Source organism: Coccidioides immitis (genome assembly GCF_000149335.2).
Source record: "Coccidioides immitis RS genomic scaffold supercont3.2, whole genome shotgun sequence".
In the NCBI taxonomy this organism is placed as follows: domain Eukaryota; kingdom Fungi; phylum Ascomycota; class Eurotiomycetes; order Onygenales; family Onygenaceae; genus Coccidioides; species Coccidioides immitis.
In genome coordinates, this window is record NW_004504309.1 from 2460454 (window position 1) to 2484951 (window position 24498).

Below are 24498 nucleotides of genomic sequence, written 5' to 3' on the forward strand. Positions count from 1 at the left end.
GCCAACTGGATTCAACATCTGCACCGCAATGCTACTTGTCTAATAAATTCTCAAAAAAAGGACTGTGTGGGACTTGTAGATCAAATATAAAAATCTTTTGGGGTTCGTTTAAAACTAAGGTAGTATCTCAAAAGTATCAACGTCGCTTCACCATTGGATATCGCAATCTCGACCCTAAATCATTAAAAAAAAAAAAAAAAAGAAGGCAGGCTCTAACTCCCGGCCGTCGGTCTCGAAAATCAGGGAAAATTCCAATATCGCCATCTCCGCCAAAGGTCAAAGGGATCGGATCAAGATAGAATCGTGTCATTTCGTCATGAAAACTGAGGTTGGTGTAAGACATGAGCATAGAAGCTGACAAAAAAAAAAAAAAAAGGAAGAAAAAGTGTAAGGGACGAGGGGTAGTTCTTCAATGCCAGCGGGGAAATCACGAGTCTATGAAGACGAGAATAGTTTTTAAATCATAAAAAAGGCCTCGCACCAAAAATGAGAGCGGGAGGAGAGATTCCTAGAGAATTTCAAAGGAATAAAAAAAAAAAAGGGAAGACATTCTAGTCTAAATTTCAGCTCTTGTAGATCTTAACCACATTAAGAACTTTCTTCCGGCACATTGGACAGATATCTACCTGTCTGGCGCAGCTCAAACAGGCACACACGTGTCCGCAGCTGTAAAACAGCGAGTCTTGATTCTCGCTATAGCAGATCTGGCAGAGGTCCATCTCTTCGTCAGCGACCTCCCAATAGCTGATACCTTTGCCATGGCGCTTGCCGTTGCGGTACCCGCCAACGTACTTGTTGCCGGTCTTGCGCTCGACGAAAGTTCCTTGGCCATGGCGTTGGTCCTCGACCCAATCCCCGGTGTATGTGTCACCGGTGGCGTATTCCATGGTACCGGTTCCTTGTCGTTCGCCCAGGACGAAATCGCCGGTATACGTGGCGCCGCTTTCCGAAATATGGGTACCTTTGCCATGGTAGTAGCCATTCTTGAATTCGCCAGAGTAGTAATCGCCATTGTATGTGGCTTCGGTGGTTTTTGTCCCAGTAAAAGATTTGGTGGGGTGGTTCCGTCCCACTGCCCACAAATAACGGACAAGTCTATCTGGAGAAGAGAACAATCCTGCTTCTGCAAGTTTCATACGTCTGACACAAAAATATTAGAATCATGGTGAGAGTCATGGTTGTGGGAGGGGGGGGAGTTTGGATACTCACTCATTTTTTCCGATAACATCGCCCACAATAAAACACTCCCCATCAGTGTATCCAACTATATCATCAAAGATCTCAACCGACGAAATAGCAACGATGGAGATTCCATCAACCCGATGCCACAAAAGAAACTGCTTATTCTTCTCAAATCCAAGAGCTGTGCGAATAGATTCTTTAATGGTTTCGCTCTTCGTGGCAAAAAATGTTCCAACGGTGTTTAACTCTTGCTTTTCTGCGTCAAATCTCTGAATAAAGTAATACACATGTGATCGTGGGGGTACAAGCTCGGAAGTCGGCAACGTCGAATTCGAGTCAACAGTTGCTTGATCAGTATTATTTTCCTCAGCTTCAGTAGTGTCCTGTTGCCTCTCCGAAGAGTTAACGGGAGGGCCGTCCTCCATAGTTACGTCGTCATCATTGGCTGGTGGTGGCTGGGAGGTTTCCTGTGTGGTATCGGTTTGTGGAGCGGTCTCTTCAGGCGCTTCCTCTGAAGACACATTAGGGGGCTCTTCGGTCTGTGTGGAAAGAGGTTGTTGTTGGGTATCATTTACATTCGTTTGCTGAGTACTCTCAGGGGCCGGGGAAGGTTCTGTCTCCATAGCTTCAGCCCTCTCATATTCTGCAAGGTCCTGCGCAATCACCGCAGCGATATCTGCGTCGTCGTCCATGGCCGTGTCGTTATTCACATTTTCCTGTCCCGCCGGCACAATAGCATCTTGCATCGGAGTATCATCGGAAGTGCCACCTTCGCCGTCATTAGCGGATACGGTTTCATTAGGCATAGGCTGATCAGATGTCGACTGTGGTTCTTGTTCGGCTGGGGGATGGGGTGCCTGATCAGGGGTAACAGTAGCCGCTTCTTCACGATTTTCCGCTGGAGCATCATTCATCTCTGCGTCATCTGTTCCATTAGGGACTGCGGCATCTTGAGACCTAGCAGTATTTTCCTGGGAATTCTCAGGTTCTTCGTTTGAAGGCACGGGCTCCTCCGGTGGAAGTTCATCACAAGGCTGGCTATCACTGACTTGATCCCGCACGGCAAAAAACCGAGCTTCTTCATCGGACAAAACGTACACCCACAGCCGCAAAACGCTCAATTCAAAGCTCATAACAACATCAGTGAGATCATAAATGATTTGGAAGTTGAGTGTTGGAGCGAAAAGAGGCTTTCTCGCACCAAGTTGCCAGATTCGGATACGTTCGTGGATTTCCGTCGACTTCAAGGACGCAATTTTCTTTCGTAATTCCATGAAGGTTGTGTTGCCAGGGACAGAAAGAGTATTGTATTGGCCCGTTGCTCTCGCAACTGCCATTAGATCATAAGAGTCGACGATACTCTTCTCAATTATGGAGAAGTCTGAAAGACTGAAGAGCTCAACCTTGACCGTGGGTGGTAGGCCATTCTTCAACTCACGATTTAGATGATAGTAGCCATTCATAAAATAATGCTGGTGAAGCTCCCCAACTTGCCAGGGCTCAAGCTTTCCTGTCAAGTATTGTGATATCATATCGTCACGGATGTAAACCACGACGACAGCGACATCAGCACCGGACTTGTCAATCTTCTTTAGGTTGCTGGCATCGACGCCTTCGTGAGCTTCAAGTGCAGCCTTTTTGGTCAGGCACTCAATCTTATTGTCACTTGCATCCTCAAAAGCTAGCCAACGGGTATTGGGCCCGCCGGGGCGCAGAATACTGTAGAACCGCCCTGATGATCGGCTTCCCTTGTGAACAACCAGCCCATACAGGCTATATTTGCCCACTTGGCCGTCAACAAGACATTCGGACAAATCCAAAGTTTCGTCCAGCTTGACACGATCATAAAGCATGTTCCACTGGCGGGTGCTTTTATCGAAAGTCTGTCGCACCAACTCAACGTGGAAAACCGATGGCAAGGACCATTTCCCCGGTTTTCCATCCAGATAATTCTTTGCAGCCTGCTGTATGCTATTTGCTTTGGCAGCAGAGACTCTGATACCGCCATTGGCCTCGCGGGGAATGTGATTGACCGAAACACTGTCGCCGACCCCATCTGCGGTATTTTCGATGCGTGGGCTGTCGAAGATCTTCGCAAGCTTATCGATTGCGTCAGTTCCGGCAAGCTCCAGTTCCAATGTTCGACGTAGACGTTCCCAGAAGTCCGTGACATCTCCCGAGAACTCATGAAGGTTACGGAGGGTTGTTGTGACCTGGTCGGTATCAATAAAAGATGTAGATAATCCGGACTGGGGTCGTAGAGACCACAGCAACCGCTGGAGTGCGTCGCACAAAGGCCTTGGCTTGACGTTGGGATTTGTAAGATGCTCGAGGATGTCTACGCTCTGGATAACATCACGGAAAGAAGCCATCATGAGCCACGTAACCAGCCCCGCAACCTCGTGTCTATGGTTCACCATGGGATCGCCCCATGGCCGGTATCCCGTCAAGCTAAAGCTATCCCAGACTGGTTCTGAGTCACTGGCATGCCACCATAGAGATTGCGTCGGATCGTCGAAAATTTGAATATATGCATCGAAAGCGAGGGTATCATCTCGCAAAAGAGCCTGGCGTTGACCGTGGTGGCGCTTGTGAATCTGATCCCAAGGTCCATGAAAGTGGGTCCAGCCCCAGTCAACGTTGTGGGGATTGAACTGATGGGAAGACGACTGCATCCATCCTGTCCGTGGCTCATTGGGGTTGTATAAAATCACGCCAATTTGCGCTGAAACTCTCCAATCCTTTTTTTCCTCTTCTTTCGTCTCGGCGGGTGTGGACCTGCCAGAGTTTTCGTTATTTTCAACTTCTGTCTCCCCTGTTTGGGCTTCATCTTTGGACGATGCTTGTTTTGATCGGGGCTTCTTGGTTTCTACTGTTGCGGGGAGTGATAGTTCAACGGCCGGAGCCAACTTGCTCAAATCAGCATCTGGCGCACCCTTGAGAACCTTGAATTCAGTCTGGGGGATCTCCTTGTCCGGCTCGGGAGGTGTCGCTGAGCACTCAACGTAGATACTCAGTGACGACACCGAATTGCCTCGCGGGAAGAATTTGATGGTCCAATAATAGCCACCAACGTACGCCGCGGGCGAACGCATAATGGTAGCACGATTGGGCTTCTCCTTGGTGCCACGCACGCCTTTAATTTTCCAAGTTAGACGGGCCTTCTCCGAAGCTCTGTACTCTGGATCATCGAGGCTCCGATAAAAGGTTTTCTCCCAGTAGTCATCTAAAAAAAAGGGATTGTGTAAGTACGGATTATGAGGTGAATCCATCATTAAAGAAACCAGAGGGAGGTTACTGATGAACAAACATTCGTATGTACTGCAGTCCGCACCCGCGGACTCGATTTCTTTCAATTCAGCCTCATCCGGTACTGATGTATCCTCGACAATATCTGCCCAATATGCTGGTTCTTCCTCTGTCTTGTCCTCATTATCTTCTGGGCTATCCTCTTCGCTGGTAGAGCCATTTGACTCCGCAGAATCTTCTGATGTAGGCCTTGTGGAACCGTCAGAGGAGGTATCACCACCCGACGCGGAATCGGCAGGATCACCCGAATCTTCTGGTTCTGCGGTGGTTGCCTGCGGCACAATAGAATTGGCGGCGGGGTCAACGAAGGTATCAATGCTCGTTTCTTCATTTACGGAGTTTGTTGATTGCTCCGGGTTGGAAGGCGTTTGGTCTATTGGGTTTTCGTCGGCCGGAGCGTCAGATTCAGCAGGTCGATCGGGTGCTCCTGACTCTGTGGGCATAGAAGGATCCTCAGAGGGTTGATCTGAAGGCGGGACGACAACATTCTGAGATAACGGGGCTTGCTCCGGAGCTTCTATGGGCATGGGATCGAAGGATTCCGGCTGTCGGCTGATAGGAGCTGGAGTTTCGACAGCGACCTCCATTGGTGAGAGCAGGCAGAAGCCTTGAGGGTGGTGGACTTGAAAAGGTGCAGAACAGAATGCTTTAGATATCTGACGAAAATAAAAGAGGGTTGTTAACTGCCTGATAAGGTGGGATGTTGGGAAAAGATGCGACGAAAAGCCCAATCATAGGGGGTTTTGTAGGATGACAACTCACCAATTCACTGCACTAGTGATAGAAGGGGAGAAAGAACTCTAATATGAGTGAGCGGTGCAATCCCACTTGTGTCTCTAAAATATTATTGATCGATGCAAGGCAAATAAAATGGCCAGAAAGCACGACTGGGTCTCTCAGGTTCACAGGCAACAGAAAGCCAAGTAGCAGATAGATAAGTAGAGAGGGAGAGAGGGAGAGAGAGAGAGAGAGAGAGAGAGAGAGAGAGTGTGTGTGTGTGTGTGTGTGTCAGTATGTGAGACCGTGTTACACAGCAGAGAATGGATAAGAGAGGGGTGTTGAGTGAAGCAAATGACAGAGGATAACTTTTGTGAATAGAAGACAAAAAGAAGATACGGGAGGAGGAGTGCTGAGCAGAAGAAGAGAGAGACTTTGGGGGGAACGAGAGTGAGTTTTTGTTGGCTTTGGGCGGGCTAGTGGGAAGGGGGACAGGCTGCGGTTTAAGCAGAAAACGGCAAAGGCTGAGGCTGATCCGCAGTTGATGAATTGCTTGCCACCCGCCGTGAAAGATTTGCCTTGTCTTCTTTCTTGGGGAGCTTTTTGAGCTTGGAGGAATTCAAGGCAGCAGCTTCGAATAGGAGCCGGGGGAATAGTCATCAGCAGTCCATGTGAGAGTCGATCGTGGAGGAGCCTGAAGTCAACCCGTTTCGAATCGCCGCTAAAAAACGATCTCCAATTCACGATTACAAGTCGGACGGTGATGTAGGGCAACCGGATTTGTCGATGAGGACCTGACTGCTCTGTCCCGGTCTCTAGGTACCAGGATAACCAGACTACGATGAACCCCCTGTTCGTTTGCCTATGGAGCCTCTTCTTCTTTTTTTTTTTTTTTTTTTCCCCTCTGTCCGCTTCGGGCGAAGGAACATGTTCGGAGTCCTAGATGGACTTCGGGAGGCAATTCGCGCAGAGCAGCAGCGTCAGCGAGTCTGGACTGGAAGCTGTCCGGCGTCGCCTCTCGAGCGCAAAGCTCCCCCCGGAGACCCGCTTCTGTCACACCGCCTTGCCGACATCCTCGCTCGTCCATTCGTTCCTGTGGGGAACCTCAAACCTAACGCCCTTTTCCGACGCCAGCAGAGCTTCCTCCCCGTCAGCAAACCATCGCAGGAAGAGAAGCACACAAGCAAAGATACCAGGTAATTTTTTAGGCAGCAAAGACTTCAACCCTCTTGGAAGACTTCGTCCGTCCATGTTGCTTGGATGCTGTGTCGCTGCGGCCCAAAGCTGTGCCTCCATGACTCACCCCTGCGCTGTCGTTGCAGCCTCATTGGTGGTGTGGACCTGCGCCAACACCCGGACCACAATGCCAAGATATCTGCATTCAAAGGAAACAAACGTCTGTCAAAGCTGATCTTGAGGACTTACCAGGCCAGGAGCGGGATCACGGTCACCAAGATTGTTGGGATTCTGGGGATTTGCCTCTTCCAATCTGCCCCGCCACCTGAGCCCTTCGGCCCTCCAAATGCAGCGATCCGGCCTCAAATTGAGTCTGGATGTATGCACAGTACATAACTACATCCTACATTGCATATGCGGTGCAGGGAGAGAAAACATCTGCCTGGGAAGAGCCGGAACCACACCGGCCGGTCATTCATCATGTTAGCCATCATCCGAGCATCACTTGGGCCTCTACTGAGTCGGCCCGAGTCCTACTGACCGTCTGAGGAGTGGACACCATCCGCAGACATGAATTGGAGCAAGAAGCAAGGTATCATGCAGAAAAGATATTTCAATCCCCTCTTTGCCCGATGGTGAAGAGCGGGAAATACATAAGTATACGGCGAGTATCCCACGCTCTTTCGCTGCTCTAGAGAAAAATACAGCCCTGCCAGATAGCGGCCGCTCAACCCTATCTGAACAGAGCCTTTTCTTCATACCTGCGTTCCTATCAGATGGACCGAGCCCCCCATGTCGTCTGTCTCCTGCCCGCATGCATGTCATAGTATCTACGGAGTAGGATTCTTGTTATGCCCTTCCAGGTTAGTCTGTTTCTGCCTTGCTGCCGAGGTACTCCCCACACGACCATATTCTCTGCATGCCAACAGCGCGTTCCGTGAAGAGTCCGGACCCAAACTGCCACGCAGCACTGACCATCAGGGATGTCATGGTGTAATTGGGCATGAAACCCCGTTCTTCCACACGGGATTGAAAGCGAACTCTCGCCACGAGCAATATTTTTCTCCCTCAGACGTTTATCCCCCGCCTACTAGCTCCCCTTCTCAGACTTGAAAGCTATGCTAACAGCGGCCACGCGTCCCAGTAACGTCGGGATCCCAGATTCAAGCAGCCGTGGCTTTGCCCAATCAGGCAATTTTAGGATATGCATGCAATAAATGACAACTCCGACGGTGGATCTAACATCAATGTGTGGCTTCCCTCCAGTTCTCCCTACAAAGCGCCACGCCATGGATGTCCCGGGGCTTTTCCTACCTTTTCATTGGAGGGACCCCGGACGGCCAAAAAAAAAAAGAAAAAGAAAAAGAAAAAGAAAAAAAAAAAAAAAAAAAAAAAAAAAAAAAGAAGCCTGGGCCTCGTTTCACTGAGCCATTGGCACAATTGTCAATTACTAACTACATCTTCCGTACGGAGTAGGGCCTTGTTACTCGGCGCCAAAATAGGCTGGTTTTATTCGTTATCCCTATATTTGGGTATCCCATTCATATCAGTATATTTTGTCAACGTTTCCCCGCACTCCGGCCGTTCTCCATGTGTTGGAAATGGTGCCCGTATCACATGTGTTCGCGGTGGCAAAAAAAAGTAGCGATGGCGTTCGTCCTCTGCCCTGCGGCCTGGTATGTTTGTATGTATGTATTGAACATCATGGGCGACCGCCGCAATGATTGGCGCGCTCGGGGCCAGTCTTTTAGATTGAATATAAGCATTGTCGATCGGTGAGTGACCCGCTGTGCTTAACGAAGCTCGGACCGCAATGATGCAACAGATTCTGAAAATCATTGCCGTATTCTCGAATGGTGAGAAGGAACGTGCACTCATTTGATAACTTGTTTGTTCACCTTCGCAAAGGTAGCGGCTACGATAAGAGGGAAGACGGCAGTTGCCTCCGCGTAAACCTATGATAAGACGCATACATGTATTAGCCTCAAGAGTAAACAAGCATCGCCAATAATATTCGAGAGGAAAAGGGCCCCAAACTTACCTTTACGCTCTGCGCATCCGCTTTGATCTTTCCCCAACTCACAGCCTCATCCGGCCGTGCGCCAGCATCGCTCCCATCGAACTCCTGCGCGGTGTTGATGTACACAGCACTCTCGGCACCGTTACGCATCAAGCAAGCATTGGCGATGTGATGTTTGACCAATCCCCCACCAAGGATAATCATTCCCGCCCGTTCAGCAAATGTAGACATGGAATTGATCCTCCGTATGTCCTCAACGATATCGATCCGCAGTTGTGCCGGGGCAGCGGAGAAAGTATGAAAATACAACATATCACCAAGACTCCCATCGGTCAACGCCGGGCAAAAGACGGGAATATCATTCTTGTAAGCCCAGTAGTAGACGGATTCTTCGTTGTTGATCTCCTTCCCCAGGCGATGAATGACCTTGCTTGGCGTCCAGTGCAGAGGGTCGTCCGTACTCTTCGACGCTTCCTGCTCCTCCAGCATTTTATTCAGTATGGGCATCACCCAGTCTTCGAACAGACAGTAGTTGTTGTTGGGCACGATCAGGTTTCCGATTCGATTCATCCCCCTCTCGCGAAGTGGAGCCCCCTTCATGGTGAAGGAGCCTAGGTACGTCGGAGCGAGGCATTTGATAAAGTCCTCTTCAACGCCGCCGGCCGTCGTTACGATGGCTGAAACGTGCTTGTGTTGAACGAGGTAGCGGAGAGTCTCTCGCAGACCTGACGATATCAGATTGGAGGTGTATCCGAGGAAGATCGTCGTGCCTTTCCCCGTCTTTGGGTCCCGCCATGCGATCTAGAACACGGAAAGAAAAAGGCGTTAATTCTCTTCCAAAAATCATTTATCCACTTTACAGATCTCAGGATGGCTTCGTTATTTCTTTTTTCTTTTTTCTTTTCTTTTCCTTTTTTTCTTTTATTTATTTATTTATTTATTTTTTTTTGTTGTTCTTTGGGGGGTGGGAACTCGTACCATCTCGTTAATGATCCTCGCGGCTTCGGCGACGGCGGAGGCCTGGAAGCCCATTCCCGCCATGTTTTCCAACAATTCTGCAGCGGTGATATCTCGATCGGCGTACTTGTCGAAATCGATTCCGCTGACCTGCGGAGTGCCTTCCGGCACGTTTTCCGAGGCCACGAGGACAGCATCCGTCGCGCGGGACGGCGGGGCATCAGCGTGAGAACCCATATCTTTTCTTCTTTTTTTTTTTCCCCTTTTTTCGGTCTCTTTCGGCCTTCGGCGGTGCTGTAGTCTAAAATGAGTGAAAGTGCACAGCAATTGGGAATGAAATGAGAGAATTGTCTCGGGGCAGAGGGAGTTCAAGGCAGTTCGGATAACAAGATCTAAGAGAGAAAGGAGGGGAAATTTTTCCTCAAGGTGGGGTTTAGTTATAAAGTGCGAAAATTTAAAAAGCAAGAACAAAAAGTGCCTGACTCTGGAAAATAAAAAAAGCTGAAATGTCCTCTATCAGATGGAAATCTATGCTATAATACAAGTAAGATCCGAATACACTGATGTGCAGAAGAAACAAACCCTCCCGTGGCTCGATGCCCGGCCTCGCCATCCGATTCTTCCCAGTTTTGACTGATTCCTGCCGTTTCGACGACAAACCAATCGCATCTTATCAGATTGATCAATCACGTGCTTTCCCCGACCTGCTGACATAATGAACGAGCCACACCCGGTAATCTAAAATTGTGGGGCGGGCCAATCCTTGCGATTCTTGAAAAGTCGGGCCAATCAGAGGGCGCGCGGTGACATCTGGCCACCTGGCGTTTCTCATGCGCGGAACCCACTGCGCCTCAGGGCCCCGGCCAGGTTCGGTCGAGAGCCACTTAAGCCACATTTAATTAATTACACCCAATCCATGGGTATTTCAGTGTCTTAACTCACGGAGAATACGGGAGGGACTGGCAGCCCGCCCGCATGCTTGGTCAGCGTATCGTAAGTTGTAACTAGTTAACGGAAACCCTCACGCGGGCCACCTGTGGCGCATCAAAGGGGCCTTTTCGATGTTCGTGAGGGAAATCCGAGAGTCTGTTTCTGTTGTTCCTCAACTTCAAGACGGCAAAGTCCAGCGGAGGGATGCACACTTGGCAGCGTATTTCTTCTTCTTCTTCTTGGTGTTTTGTTCTGTCGGAAAGCAGGGAGCTCCCTGTCCGTCGTGGGCCGATGCCTGGACGTAATTACGGAGTCGCGGACGATCGCCCAAGCCCAAGCTGCACGTGACACAACCTAAAATCCGACTGCAAGTTTGAGATTCAAAGAGGCGAAACCCCATTGGAGGCCTGCTTCACGGCGCGCCGCTGGTCGAATTGCATCTCTCACATCCTCTCCCGCCTCTCACTCTCTCTCCGCTTCGTGATCCTTCATCGATCCCATTCCACGTTCATCGAATTCGTGACGAGACGCGCCATCCACTGTCGCCTTTCCCCCGTCTTGTACTCCGTACTCCGTACTCTAACCGAAACTATTTTGCGATTAGCTTTTTTGTTCTCGCATCCTCGTCTTTTCCCACTCCCCTTCACCAACGCCCTTTTCGATCTTTGTCTTCCGTCAACGTTTGCGGACCCGTCTACGCGACAGACAGTCTGATCTGTAAAAGCGCCCTTTGGCGATTCTTTCGAGCTTGTCTTACCCTCACCTTCGCTACCAAGACACCCCCCGGTCAAACCCTCGTTTCATCAAGCTTCGACTTTAAGAGCCTATTCTCTGTCGCTCTCTTCGACCTTTTTTTTTTTTTCCCCTTGTCATTCTTCGATATCAAAAATCAGGTTTCATTTTACGTCTTCTGTGGGTATTGCGCTAAATATCCGTCGTTTCCTAACTCCTTGACAGGCACCAGGGTACGGAGCACTCCCTAGGGAGTTTTGCAGCCGAGCATCAGACCCTGGTTTTCTAACACATCTTGGCAGTGCAAGCCCAACGGTCCTCCATAATCCCTTCAAACGGTCCAGCTCCTCCTGTTGGGTAAACTGAAAAATTTTCCCTCCATTCTCTTGAAACCTGCTTTCACTGTGGTTTCTGGAGGGCCAGTTCTTCAGTTCATATCCTTGTCTTGCTTTTTCGGCGCAGACTGTTCACTTTGACATGTGACTGAGATGCTCCAGCTGCAGTGACAACAAAACAATTGCAAGGTATCTTGACTGCAGACCTGCTTGCAGACCCTCTCCTCCAGCTCAATTTGCCTTCCATCACAATCCTTTTTTTTCTTTTTTTTCCTTTTTTGGTTCTTGGTTTGGCCAGCGACCTCTCCTCCAGGTAACAAAGCATACGTCACCTCAGGGATCACGTGAACGCGCATTCGCTTCGGAACCAAGTGGGCTGCCTGCTGCTGTCGATGGTGATACTTGCAAATGGCCTCGCGATTCCCTCCAAGGGACCGCTCTCCCCATAGATATGGCGACCGCCGTCCACATATACCTTCTGGACCTCGTGGAGGAGACGATGCGAATTCCATTCCGCTTGGACGCGAACCGCCTAGAGGACCAAAGGCTTTGATCGACTCGTCCAGGGGCGGCCACTTTGCGCCGGTTGGCCCTAGAGGCAGAGGCATTCCAGGGAGAGAATACCGGGATCGTGATCCTCGTGACTCAAGAGATGGTCCTCCGTTTAGACGGGATCTTGAGAGGGACTGGCCGCGCAGGGATAGGGTCTACGACTCAAGAGATAGCCGTCCGCTATTTGGTCGTGGTCGATCCAGATCGCCTCCGCCGCTCAGAGATTTTCGAGATTCGGTACCCAGGGATTTAGACATACCAAGGCTACGACGACCTTCTCGAGATGGCCCACCTGGTCAGATGCTCTCGGATCTTTCGCCACTTCGAGGTGGTTCTTTACGTGGTCGTGGTCGTGGAGACCGCGATCGGGGGAGAGGTAAGGTGTTCGTAGACGATCGCGATTTATTCCGCAGGAGGAGTCTCTCAAGAGATGCTTGGAGAGATCGCGAACCCCGTTTTGAACGTGAGAGAGACCGTGATCGTGAGCGCGAGCGGGATAGGGAAAGAGATAGAGACAGAGAGAGGGAAAGGGAAAGGGAACGGGACCGTGAAATCGAGAGGCGTGATCGATTCGAACGACGAGAAGATGATAGACGCCCGGAGAGAGACGAAAGAGAGCGAAACCAGGAACGCCCTGATATGTGGAAGAAAGACCGGGTTCCAAGCAGGATAGACGCAAAGAGCGCATCGACCACTGCCACCAAGTCGCCTTCCACTATTTCGACTCCATCGTCGGCTGCTCCACCAACCGTTCCCAAGGACGATGTTCCCGAAGTCCCTCAAAAAACTGTTGCAATTCCGACAACCATCCCACGGGACCAACCGAAGCCGCCGGATAAACAGCCTCCGCAGAGACCACGTCAGGACGCCCCTGCAAACAATCCACTTCCGCAGTTTTCACCTCCGCCTACAGTTCCAGAAGTTCCGGCCTTTGGTGCATTAGCGACGAGCCCCCGTCAATCGGCAGCCAATGCCCCCAAACAGCCCTTACCAACCAACACGACAGATTCCCGAGGGCGGGCAACATCTGTCTCAACTCCAGCTACGATAGCAAAGACCAACAATGATATCTTTGTTTCTAGCTCCATCCGTCCGCCGACCTGCCCCAGAGCAGATCGTGTGGACGCCCACCATGGCTCTGACATACGTTCGCGCCGATTGTCCGTTTCAGATGTACGTGGCAAAACTGAAGTCGCAATGCGCGCGAGCAGACCCCTTCCGACATCCCCTAGTATCCCGCCTGCTTCATTACCCGATCACCGTGCCGTTACACCCTCTGCTCCGGACAAAGCCTTCCAGCCGTCAAGCCAAACCGAAGACAGACCGCATTCATTGTCACGGCAGAATTCGGGCCCCATGTCTCCTCCGACAGGACCTTCCGCCCTCACCTCCCAGGGATCTGGCCGCGCACCTCTCGACCTTAACACTTCTCCCATCACTCCTCGACGACAATCCACCAGCCAGACCTCCCCTCGTATCCCATTTTCGAACGTACCCACTGGGCCAAGGGCGCTACAGCGACCCATTGCCCAAAGAAATGGCCCAAAGGGAAGCAATCAATGGGTTAGACCTGGATACGTCAGTCGCGGACCATCAATCATCAACTCCAGCTCACCTGCGAAACGGGAGACCTTTATTGATGAGAAGGATATGATTTTGTCGGCATCTAACGAGCCCCGTAACGAGGATAAACAGCACGACGAGAAACCGGCGTCAACCCCTACTTCGGCGAGTCCTGAAAAAGACCTCGAAAAAGCGGTGGAAGAGGTTATAAGTAAAGCCATCGAGTCCCCTATAATCTCCCGAGAAGTAGACCCCAAGAGACAAGAAGTGGAAGAGCCCTCTAAGCTAGAGGAAAACAGCATGTTCCCATTGCTACTCACGGAGTCTAGTGGTGAAGTATCGGATGAGGAGGACGATTTGGACGAAGAGGACTTTAACCAAGGAGAACAGCGGTTCGAGAAGGAAATGCAGGCTTTAGCGGCCGACATGCCACCACCTCCTCTTGAAGATCCGGTCATAGTCGGTCTCTTGCTCAAAATCCAGATGCTGGGTATTATTGCGGAGGGAGCGGTTCCATCACTCGATGAGTCGCGTGCCGCAGCAGAGATTAAAAAGCCGGATGAGCTTCCAGCAGCTGTTCCAGATGAAAACAAAGAGGCGGGTGAAATCGAGCTTCCTGACGCTCCTCCCATCTTAGTTCCGCCCGTGGAAGCCCCTGTCGCGGAGGCACCTGCGTTGGAGAACCTTCCGTTCCTAAACGACGGGCCTCCAACTCCCTTCTCCGACATGGAAAGCTACCAAGAAGCCCTCAAGACGCACGAGAGCATAAAAAACGACCTCCGAGACGAGATAATGAAACAACGAAGGGAGATCGCAAAACAGCATGCCGAATTACGGGAGCAGTATCGCGCGTATTACAGGCCGTGGAGGCTTGCGGTCGACGCGATGGATCGGAAGAAAGTAGCTGAAGAGAAAAAGGCAGCGGCTTCAGGGCCCTCAACGCCTCCTGCTGCTTCCACTTCCGTGGCCAATCCGATCCTCGAAGGCCGCAGAGGGTACAGGCTGAACAGTGAATTGGATTTCCAGAACGCATTGAAGGCATCCACCATCACCGCTGAAGAAGAAAATGCACGTCGCAGGGACAAAGAAGCGACAGCAAGACCTGATCTAGCCCGGGAAGCACCCATACCTGATATGTTTGATCCAATACAAAAGAAAGCCTCCGTATTTCAAGATACAAACCAGATCATCGATCCGGCCAAGGCATTTGAAGTCTTCGCGTTTGATCTTCCCCCAGACGATTTCACGCCAGAGGAACATAAGATCTTCACTGATACCTTCATGGCCCATCCGAAAAAATGGGGTAGAATTGCGCAGGCCTTGCCGGGACGTACTTTCCAGCAATGCATCAACCACTACTACTTGACGAAGGAAGAAATGAAATACAAAGCTAAATTGAATAAGAGATGGGCTCGACGCGGTCGTGGGAGAAGGACCGTCGCCAGGCCTCCCAAGTCCAACGCACTTATGGCAGATCTTGGTGTTGTTCGTCCCGTATATGATGGTGATGAAACTGGAGAAACAACCCCGGCAGTTACTGATACTGGTCGGCCGAGACGTGCAGCAGCTCCCACATTTGGCGAGCTCGCTGCTGACACTGAAACCAGTACTCCAACCCCAAGTTCGGGAAAACGAAATAATGCGAAAGAAGGGAACGACCAGCCGTCAGAAAAATCTGCTAGACGTGGCGGAAGAGGCGGAAACCGTGGTGGTCGAAGAGCCAGAGCACAGCAAACTGTAAATAACACTCCAATTGCTGCTGCTCTGCCGAAACCTGAGCCTGAGTCGGCCGTGGACAATGCCACAGAGCCTACTGTAACGAAACCAAAGACTGAGGTGGACAAAGCGGTTGACGCTATCGCCCCGCGGTCCAAAACTAGAGCTCGCGCAAAGGAACCTAAGGACGTCTCCACGGCAGAATTAATGGAAGGAGAGCTGCCACCGAAGCAAGCCGAAGGCGGATACGGGTCCCAGCAGCCTACAAGCTATTGGTCTGTACCGGAGCAGCGTGACTTTCCTGATCTCATTGCGCATTTTGGCAGGGATTTTGAAGGCATATCCCAGTTCATGAAGACAAAAACTCCAACAATGGTAACATACTCGAAATTAAACTCTTCGTCAAGAGAGCCCAGGCTAACAGGGACTCTAGGTTCGAAATTATTTCCAGAGGAGCGTTGACTCTGGGAAAACTGAATTGGAGGAATTGGCATCAATTGCGGAGGCTAAGAAGCTGAAAGGCGAGCCGACAGGACCTCTTCCAGTTCCAAGTCTTCCTACGAAGCGGCGTTACGACGCTACTCCTTCATCAGTCGGTCCTCGACCTTTGGCTCCTAATACGGACACGACCGAGCTGGTTGACAGACCGCTGACAGCCAAAGCCAAACCCCAGGTTGTTCCTTTGGCTGCTGCGCCGCCAGCAATTCAGCCTCGTCAACCTATGGAGAAGACACAGTCGCAGCAGACGTTTTATGCTTCGGTCCAAGCTCGAGGGGCCCAGATGGTACCTTTATCCTCCAATGAGGACTCGCAGCAGCGTGCAGCACGGTCGCATGTTACACAAAGCCAACGAGCGCAGCATGGACCTCGAATGGGTTATTTCAGCGACACTCGTGTTGAGGTTCGGCCTGCGCCAACGCAAGGAAATATTGCAAGTGGCCACCTGCAAGAAATGGAGTTGAAACGTCAGCCACCCCAACCACAAACTCTTGCTGCGCTTTCAACGCAAGCAGCCATGGGAGGTCCGCATGGCCAAAATATGGGCAGACCTAACATCCCGTCTCATGGACTGGATCTTCAAGAATCGGCACGATACCAGTCGCTGTCGCAAACTCCTCAATTTTCGCAGGCGTCCTACCTTCAACCCCGCCCAAGCGTGCAGGCTGCCACGACGCCTCAGTCTCACTCTCGACGGCCCAGTAGGAGTGTTTCATCGACCGCGGCATCCCCAGTACAGCTTAACAGTAAAACAGAATTGCATCCAGGTATCATTGCGTCCGGGGACATGCTGGGCCATCCCAAATCTGCCTTACGGCAGCCGACCCAGTTCCTCGAAGTTAATCGCTCAACCCCAGCTGCCCTGTCTCAGAAGGAACCCTCCGGCCCCGGTTCTCGACCTAGTTCCACACCAGTGCAAGCAAGCTCGGAGCCACCGCGTCAGGTGCCCGCCAAACGTTCAAATATCATGAATATCTTGAACGATGAACCGGAGGATCCACAGCCTCGGAAACGATTCGCAGGTAGCGATTATACAGGCTCCACTGCGACTCCACGCCCGGCTTCTCCTCGTCATGCATATCCAGGAAGCCATGGGACGCCTTCCCATGCAGTCCGCTCAGAGGATCAGGTAAATACTGCAAACCAGCAGTACCAGCGGGCACAGTACGTTTCTGGATCACACCACTCGCAACCGTCACACTCCCTGCAACAACAATCTCTTTCTCAGATGAGTTCTGCTCAATCCTATTCGGACTTTCCTGGTAGTTTCAATGGTACACCGGCAGCAGGCTCTCTGAATCAGGATTGGATGGCGAGATTTGACCCTCGAGGGCAACAGCAATCTCAGGCAGCCAATTCAGCCGATCAGCACCTTTCGCGGTTGACGAGGCAACGGTCCTCAAGCCATGTATATTCAAGTACTGGCCTTCCCCATTCAATCCCGATGTCCTCTCTTCAGTCTGCCCAGTCTCAGGCGAGCCAGCGTCAACCCTTCACACATCAGCCTTCCCAATCTGCCTTGCAGATCCAGAATCAACAGACCTCTTCTACTCGAGAGTCTCCCCTAACCCAGCATCTACAACCATTCTCCCAACCGAATAGTCCTTCAGTTCAACGCCACAGTATATCCTTTGCGTCGAAGCCCCCCCTTGCCAGGCCTACGTCCCCAATGCCGCCATCAGGTAGTATGAATCAGGCACCACATCAACCATCATCGCGCTTTACCGGCTATTCTCCAAGCTCTTCTAGTCGTCAAGTCCAATCTACTTTGGAAAGCCAGTCTCAGCCGAGTCATCTCTATCGACAGCAAAACGTTCAGAGTGGAGCTTCCCAGCAATACACACCGTCGGCGAGACGAGTACCGTCCCTTTCGCCCAGGCACCAACCATCGCCATTACCACCATCTCAGCATTTACTCGCGCAACATGAACTTCAATCCCAACGCCGTCATCGGCCTTCGTTGAATCCGGGTCAGCAAAGCGATTCTCCATTCAATCGCAATCATGCCCCTTCTTCGCAGATCCCGAGTCTGAGCCGAACACCCGGTATTCCACTGGAAAGATCGTATACACCTCCATCGACGCTGTCCCGACATGGCCCCAGTGCCGAAAGCGGCGGCGGCGGTAATGGTGCTGGTAGTCATTTGTTCCCATCTAGTAGCTTGCTACATTCTCAAGGGACACTCTCGCAACAAACCCAGCAACAGCAAAGCCTTCAGCAGCCCACTCATCAAATATCTCAACTGCCACCAAGGCATTCGAACGGAGGACCTGGATCTGGGCTGGACCATCATTTGTATGATCGCAGATAGTGTTGGGAAATTTGGAAATCTAATAACATTGCACCCTTTGTGGTCACTTCTTTAAAATTTCAGCTCTTTTCTTTTTGGCGTAAAATCTAGATTTCACCTCGGAGGGCTTTAACTGCTTGATGTAAATATTTCACATCGTTTTTGACCAATTGGCGTCACGACATACATATATACCTGATTTAATTCACCTCCGTAATTTTAATCCTACTTGTATCCCCTTTTGCCTCTGTTTTGGAGTCATAAAGTTGTTAATGAGCTCCTTTTCTAACTCCACCAGTCGCTACATATAGTAGGCTATGTCCATGCTCATGAAATGAAAGGTCAGAAATACATATAATTTCATTCGTAGGAACGGGTATAAATATTCACATAAAACCATGGGCTCAGGTCCGGACCGTGCTGAGATTGCTGGCAGCACATAGTGTCATCAAAAGAACTGGCACAAAAAAGAATAATAACAGGGGGTTTGTATGTACATGCGGATAGTATCATCGTCGGATAGGGAAAACTCAAAATCGCTACCATGTCGAGAAAAGCAGGCTTGAACCAAATTATTGCTCTAATACGAGATGACGGATAGGTCCGCTCGCCACTAGACGGTAGAAATTTGCTGGGTCACAGAGAAGAGGACAATTGCAGTCGATCCGGCTGTTAAAATTACATGACAACGCAATCTTTGCTCCTCTCTCTCTCTCTTGGCCGTTCACCTAGCGTTGAAGCCGATGTTGGCATAGGCACCCGCCTTCTGGCAGATGGATGGTTCATATATGGAGTTCGGCCAGATCCGTAGTTGTAGCTTGAAGACCTAGGTCCGGCAATACCATTTTGTCCGTCGTATTGAGAAGCACTATGGTCTTGTGGGTTGTATGGTGGTGTCCGTGCGGCTTGTTCATAGGTTGGTGGTGGTGCATTCGGGTCGTCAGCAGAGACGGTTTGCCGAATGGGCGTCTCCGGTGCTGGAGGGACAAGTGGGCGAATAATTTGAGTCTGACGAGGCTGGCGATGGCCAGTTACGTGTCGATGGTCTTGGGGGGTGTTAGTACTTGTAGGTCGAGCATGTTGTCTGCGTGAGACCGGTTGCCAGGACGATTGAGATTCGGGACGGCTTGAGTTGCGTTCTGCTCGCGCACGTTGCGCACGTTGCTCCTCTTCATCTTGGAATTGAAGGGCTAATGCGTACGCATAGTCCGCGTCTGTTTGCTCGTTATGTTGGCCTGGGTTCATTTTTTGGTTTTGACTGTGCTCCATGGACTGGTCTTTACGTCGCTGTGCAGGGGAGGATGGTGCAGCTCCAACGGGACGAAAATCCCCAGAAAATAATTCGGATCCGCTTCCATTAACATCCACAAGACTTTCCCACACAACTTCTGCATGACCAGCATAGCCGGCATCAGTTACCAGGGTGAAAAATTGTTGTGAGTGTGGGTGTTTAAATAATGTAGAAAAGTGATCATTCCGGAAAAGGATACAAATAGTTCCAGGTGCAAGGGAACGATTCAAATGTCCAAGACCGAAAGGGCTCAATTGGGTAGCATTTTCCACATTGACAAAATGTTGTATATGATCAATATCCTTGATCAGTTGCTCTTCCTCAGCAGTAAGCGTACCGCCTGACAAAACCCTTTCCTCTAATTCCTCCTTGCGAAAGTGTAGTAGCTGAATGTCATCATGATACTCCGCTGTCCGAAGCATTGCTTTGTGGGCTTCTGAAGCCGGAGAAGCAAGCCACCCGTGTACCAACGGAAGGCTAAAAGCACTATACAGCTTTATATCGCGTGTTTGATGGAACATTCCTGGCTGGTCAGGATTTACGTTCTAAGATCTGTTAGAAAAACAACTAGGTAGGAGGAGTCTCTGGAGCAACATACTGGAGTTAGGCGCGGATTGACATTCATTCCTGTGTGAAGCATGGTAAGGAATTTGCTAAGATCTTCAATATCAGGGAGTTGGTACTCTTCATTTACATATGTCGTAAGCTCATCGAATAAAGACTGTATCAATAACCCCAAAGATATTCTTTCTCGAGAACGCAATGCTTTTATAAGGGGAGATTGAATATCAGGTGGAGTCCGCATGACAAGGCTGTTAACAAGTGCCAGAAGTGGACAGGGCCCGTTTTCATTCTGCACCAGAACAGGAGACCGACGTAATGTTTTGTGGACTCCATCTGTCCAATTAACTATCCGAATTCCATATATATCCGAAGGTTGTGCCGGGGGTTGCGGTCCTTGAGTTTCACTTGGTGTATCCTGCAACGTTGGCTGTTCTTCTGCAACATGAGCCGACTTAGGAGGTTCTAAAAGGGAAGGTGCCCGTTGCTTGTCTGATGGTGGTTGGTACGAAGCGGAAGAATGAGGCGCTTCCCTCTCTTCGGTTTCCTCAAGTTCAATGAGATTTGGTGACAGTAGCGGCGGGGTGGGCCGAGTACTGTCGGTAGGAATTAGAGGATCATTTGACCCAGAAGCGGCATTTACGTTTTGTATGTCGGAGTGGCCCTTGTTCTCGGTACCCGGCTTCATCGTGGCCTCGTGGCCAGAAGCGATTATATTCGCATGGTCCACAAATATAGCGTCAGCAGCGTTTCGTGCTAGAGAGGGTGGTGACATTGATCTATCCACTTTACGAGATTCTAAATATAGCCAGACAAAGTGTTAGCCTTCAGCATCGTTATCAAGGCCGGATAAGATATGTATAGTGACTTACGCGGAGGATGCGACCGGCCATCATGGCTGTTTGAGTCCAATATAGCATTATTATAGCGGCGCTCTAACCTGGCTTTGAAAGGATTGTTGGACTGAAGTTCAATAGTTCTCTGGGGCGATGAATCTGCGATATTGTTCGAAAACAAGTTGCAGGTTTCACTGGTTGCCTGGCTTTGCGGGCGGAGACCTGAGTCCCCCTCAGCTCCGATCTCATGCTGCGCAGTTCTCTGCTCACTGTTGTGATCATCTTCCAGTTGACATGATGCACGGGGCTGCCCAAACCCACTAGGCTGGCTTTGTGTCTGTGGTTCCCCGGTCGTCTCCGACAAGGGAATTGGGAGTTCACCTAGCATAGATTCCGAAAACACAGGCTTGTCTTGATCGGACGGCGTGCTGTCCGCCACCACGTCCAAATTAGTGGGAACATTTGGCCTTGGTTCAATGAGCCCAGGCGAGCCATCCTGCCCCTCTTGGTCGGGTTGCTTCACGCTCATGATGCCCGCACTTCGCCGCAAAAGGTTCTTGGGGTGCGGTGGCTCAATGCCGCATGTTGAAGGGTTTTAAGGAGTCTATTGCCGGTGTTTTCAAGGCTGACCCAAGGCGAAGAGTGCAATGATTTGTGTCATCCACTGCAGCCCTGACTTGAAAGCGAGTATGGTTGGCAGAGAGTTGGAGGGACTGGTGATGTCGTACAATACAAGCACGCCAAGGACTTTAGCTAGGTGGCTGCAAACAGGGCTATGCGGGAGCAGCGGGTCAGATATCGAGGGGCCAGGATGCTAGAACTATGGTGCGGACGCTCAAAGTAGTAATCTAGCAGAGGGAATCGTCAGTCCTGAAGTTGTCATCATGGCCTAAGAGACGCAGGCAGCTCAGAATGCGCCAGGCAAGCCACCAATCACCTCTGATCGGATTAATCCGTGAGATACGAAGTAGTCAGCTAAACCCGTTACGGCCAATTCCGCCGGCGATGACGTAATAACGGGTTTATATTATTCCTATATCCGATTTCTGATTTTGCGAAAAAAGCGAAAGCAACCTGGTCCAAATGGGAGAAGTTCATGCCTGGAAGGGCGTGACACGAGAGCGGAAAGCCAATTTGTGCCTGGGTGTAGTGGGCGAATGTGACAGGAGGTTCCAAATAAAAATGGAATCGAGGATACCCCCCAATTCTTACATTGCGCTGCAGTTGCCCTCGGGAACAACGAAAGTCCAGCAGATAATCCCGTCTACGTACGTTTCATGCATAGCCTGTGTGAGCACTCTTGTTCCTCAAGCTTGAGCGTCTTCAGTCTCCCACGTTCTATAGCTAACCTTTTGCCACCAGGACCATCTCTCTTGGGAAATACGGTTCATTCCCCGCAAATCAGATCATTGGACGGCCCTTTTACCTGACTTTCGAGATACTTGACGAGGCCGACGAAAATGGTCATGTTTTGCGTGTTGTTCCCGCAGCAGAGCTACATACGGAGGCGCTGATGACTGAAGGTTCAACTCCGGCAGAACTCGAAGATGGTCCGGATCTTGGAAACGGAACGGGAGAGGATGATACCCCTCAGCCCCGCGACAACCGAAATATCATAGACGACAACTCCGCGCAGCGCATGACAATGGAGGAGATTGAGAATCTCAAACAAGGGACAACTGGTGCGGGAAAGGAAATCATTTCCAAACTTCTACGGTCGCATTCCGCCCTTGACCAAAAGACTGCCTTTTCCCGGGCCAAATACACGCTGAGGAAGAGGAAGAAATATTTAAAGCGTTTTACGCCGGTTCCTCTCGATGTATCGCTCCTCACGAATTGGATGTTGAACGATAAAGATGCGGCAAGGACTATGGAACTACGGGACGAGCTGTTAGGGCTGATTGGGTGTTGGGCAAACGTTCATCATGGTGGGGAAGATTCTCCACCAGATTCAACAACAGCCCAAGCTTGCGGCCGGTGGCTTGTGGTTGATGATACAGGAGGGCTAGTAGTAGCAGCTATGGCAGAGAGAATGGGCATACTCTACCCTTCCTCAACAGAGTCGGACCTATCTGCGTCGGAGGAAGCGGAACCCAGCAGTGATACACCAGGTGAAACGGAAATAATGTCGGTGGAAAATCCCAACGATAAATCTCTCGGCGACCATCCAGAATCTCACTTAGCTCCTAGCCACCAACCACGCCACCGACATCGCCCGGCGCCTATGTCAGCCAAACATACAACCCTGACCGTAATACATCCCAACTTCCAACCCAACCTTACCCTATTAAAATACTTCTCCTACGACCTTAACGATCCGCCCGAATCTCATCCTCTCTACACCCATCTCAAAACGCTGTCTTGGATCCAACTAGTGGATCCTGATTCCGATCACACCTATACTAATGAGCCAGCGGTTGTTCCTGATTCCGTCCTTGAGGACTGGAAGCCTAGTAGAAGGGGCGCTTATTATCGAAAGCGACGCCGATGGACAAAAGTACGCACAGTCGTACAAGAGGCCCGTGCCGGTGGCTTCGATGGTTTGGTTGTTGCAACCTTGATGGACCCCGCTTCCATCTTGAAATACACTGTTCCGCTGCTGGCTGGTTCAGCGCCTGTGGTTGTATATTCCCCACATATCGAACCGCTGATAAAGCTATCCGATTTATACTCTACAATGCGCCGGGCCGCATTTTTAAACCGGAAGCAAGCAATTCAAGAAAGCCAGGGCACAGGAACAAGGGAGTCCGCTGCGGTCCTAGAAGACGGCACGCGGAACTGTTTTCAAGACGAAAACTCCGAGGATGATGATTTTCCTGTAGATCCATCTCTACTTTTGGCTCCTTCGATCCAGACATCACGAGTCCGTACATGGCAAGTTCTGCCAGGACGTACGCATCCGCTTATGACTGGTCGGGGTGGAGCGGAGGGTTATGTGTTTCATGCCATCCGTGTTATTCCAGCGGGAGGAAGAGTGGAGGCTCGTGGAGTTCCGGGAAGAAAAAAGAGAAAGGTTGCAATAGATACGCCGGGTCAAACACCAAAGGAGAGCGAGGATACTGATATGCAGACGTAAATATCTTAGAATCCTATATACATACATGTTCATATGGGTTAGGAGTGCCCTTGGTACCTTGCATTTCGTACCAGCGGGATAGCTGATGACCAGCCACTCTTGAAGACAATTTATGTCCAAGAATAAGTGACGTTCGGCTAGTTTCAACAATCCGACAAAGTACGTATAACGAATCCAAACATTCATTTCTATTTCTGTGCCCCTTTTCCTTTTATCCAAAAGAATAAAGCTCAGGTAGTCAAAGGTAGAAAGCCTTAACATAACAAGCATTGGTGGTTTAGTGGTAAAATCCGTCGTTGCCATCGACGGGCCCCGGGTTCGATTCCCGGCCGATGCAGAAAAAGTTCCTTTTTTTACTCCGCTGACACAAACTCCGCATCTTCATTTTTTGGTTCTGATTGCTACTTGACACCTCCGTTAATGGACGAGTAGTCTATTGGTGTTGGAGATGTGAATTGAAGTGTCTGGTGTCACATAATTGGCGCTCTGTACTCCGTACGGAGTAAAAGAGCACCTAGTCTCTCTGCTCCTTTACTTGGGAAGGCTTTTAGCCTATTTCAACCCATCAATCTAGGCTTTTGAAAGCTATCAATGGATCCTGTCTCCCACAGGTTTCAAAACTGAGCGCTTTGACACGTATCCCCTGAAGGTCCAATGAATTGGTTTCACGGGATACGTCTAAGATTATCCCGTGTATAGACGTAATTTTGTCTACTTCAACATCTGCAAAGAAGTCCGGATAAAACAACTGCCCAGA

The 24498-nt window shown here is 50.4% G+C and overlaps 6 protein-coding genes and 1 non-coding gene across 7 annotated transcripts; 4 read left to right on the forward strand and 3 right to left on the reverse strand.

The window, feature by feature from the left end:
- Nucleotides 1-126: 126 nt before the first annotated feature.
- On the reverse strand, nt 127-5099 carry CIMG_11738 (MATH and UCH domain-containing protein). Its single transcript, XM_012358667.1, has 3 exons — nt 4493-5099; nt 1210-4408; nt 127-1140 (listed from the first exon to the last, which is right to left on the reverse strand). Exons 1-3 carry the CDS (start codon nt 5076-5078, stop codon nt 564-566), a joined length of 4362 nt encoding a protein of 1453 aa, XP_012214090.1. The 5' UTR covers nt 5079-5099; the 3' UTR covers nt 127-563.
- A 1036-nt stretch (nt 5100-6135) lies between these two features.
- On the forward strand, nt 6136-6780 carry CIMG_06384 (uncharacterized protein; the record flags this gene model as incomplete). The annotated part of the gene is made up of 2 exons (XM_001242487.2): nt 6136-6404; nt 6531-6780. The coding sequence occupies 2 exons, from the start codon at nt 6136-6138 to the stop codon at nt 6778-6780; spliced, it is 519 nt and encodes a 172-aa protein (XP_001242488.2).
- Nucleotides 6781-8258: 1478 nt separating this feature from the next.
- CIMG_06385 (deoxyhypusine synthase) lies at nt 8259-9873 on the reverse strand (the record flags this gene model as incomplete). Its single annotated transcript, XM_001242488.2, has 3 exons — nt 9383-9873; nt 8426-9205; nt 8259-8339 (listed from the first exon to the last, which is right to left on the reverse strand). The coding sequence occupies exons 1-3, from the start codon at nt 9596-9598 to the stop codon at nt 8259-8261; spliced, it is 1077 nt and encodes a 358-aa protein (XP_001242489.1). The 5' UTR covers nt 9599-9873.
- A 1893-nt stretch (nt 9874-11766) lies between these two features.
- CIMG_06386 (uncharacterized protein) lies at nt 11767-18266 on the forward strand (the record flags this gene model as incomplete). Its single annotated transcript, XM_001242489.2, has 2 exons — nt 11767-15564; nt 15623-18266. 2 exons carry the CDS (start codon nt 11767-11769, stop codon nt 17996-17998), a joined length of 6174 nt encoding a protein of 2057 aa, XP_001242490.2. The 3' UTR covers nt 17999-18266.
- Nucleotides 18267-18312: 46 nt separating this feature from the next.
- Nucleotides 18313-21532, reverse strand: CIMG_06387 (uncharacterized protein). Its single transcript, XM_001242490.2, has 3 exons — nt 20702-21532; nt 19867-20627; nt 18313-19813 (listed from the first exon to the last, which is right to left on the reverse strand). Exons 1-3 carry the CDS (start codon nt 21192-21194, stop codon nt 18656-18658), a joined length of 2412 nt encoding a protein of 803 aa, XP_001242491.1. The 5' UTR covers nt 21195-21532; the 3' UTR covers nt 18313-18655.
- A 239-nt stretch (nt 21533-21771) lies between these two features.
- CIMG_06388 (tRNA (adenine-N(1)-)-methyltransferase non-catalytic subunit trm6) lies at nt 21772-23890 on the forward strand. Its single transcript, XM_001242491.2, has 2 exons — nt 21772-21933; nt 22028-23890. Exons 1-2 carry the CDS (start codon nt 21848-21850, stop codon nt 23739-23741), a joined length of 1800 nt encoding a protein of 599 aa, XP_001242492.1. The 5' UTR covers nt 21772-21847; the 3' UTR covers nt 23742-23890.
- A 117-nt stretch (nt 23891-24007) lies between these two features.
- On the forward strand, nt 24008-24078 carry CIMG_15053. Its single transcript has one exon. It is a non-coding gene; the product is annotated as a tRNA-Gly (tRNA).
- The last annotated feature ends 420 nt before the right edge of the window (nt 24079-24498 follow it).

Bases quoted from the DNA above. Each gene is read 5' to 3' on its own strand.
- CIMG_11738 (XM_012358667.1), bottom strand. From the start codon at position 5,078: ATGGAGGTCGCTGTCGAAACTCCAGCTCCTATCAGCCGACAGCCGGAA. The intron at 4,409-4,492 runs GTTTGTTCATCA...CCTTTTTTTTAG, and splicing joins GGACTGCAGTACATACGAAT to ATGACTACTGGGAGAAAACC. The intron at 1,141-1,209 runs GTGAGTATCCAA...TTTTTGTGTCAG, and splicing joins GATGTTATCGGAAAAAATGA to ACGTATGAAACTTGCAGAAG.
- CIMG_06387 (XM_001242490.2), bottom strand. From the start codon at position 21,194: ATGAGCGTGAAGCAACCCGACCAAGAGGGGCAGGATGGCTCGCCTGGG. The intron at 20,628-20,701 runs GTAAGTCACTAT...GGCTATATTTAG, and splicing joins TGGCCGGTCGCATCCTCCGC to AATCTCGTAAAGTGGATAGA. The intron at 19,814-19,866 runs GTATGTTGCTCC...AACAGATCTTAG, and splicing joins TCAATCCGCGCCTAACTCCA to AACGTAAATCCTGACCAGCC.
- CIMG_06388 (XM_001242491.2), top strand. From the start codon at position 21,848: ATGGAATCGAGGATACCCCCCAATTCTTACATTGCGCTGCAGTTGCCC. The intron at 21,934-22,027 runs GTACGTTTCATG...TTTTGCCACCAG, and splicing joins CAGCAGATAATCCCGTCTAC to GACCATCTCTCTTGGGAAAT.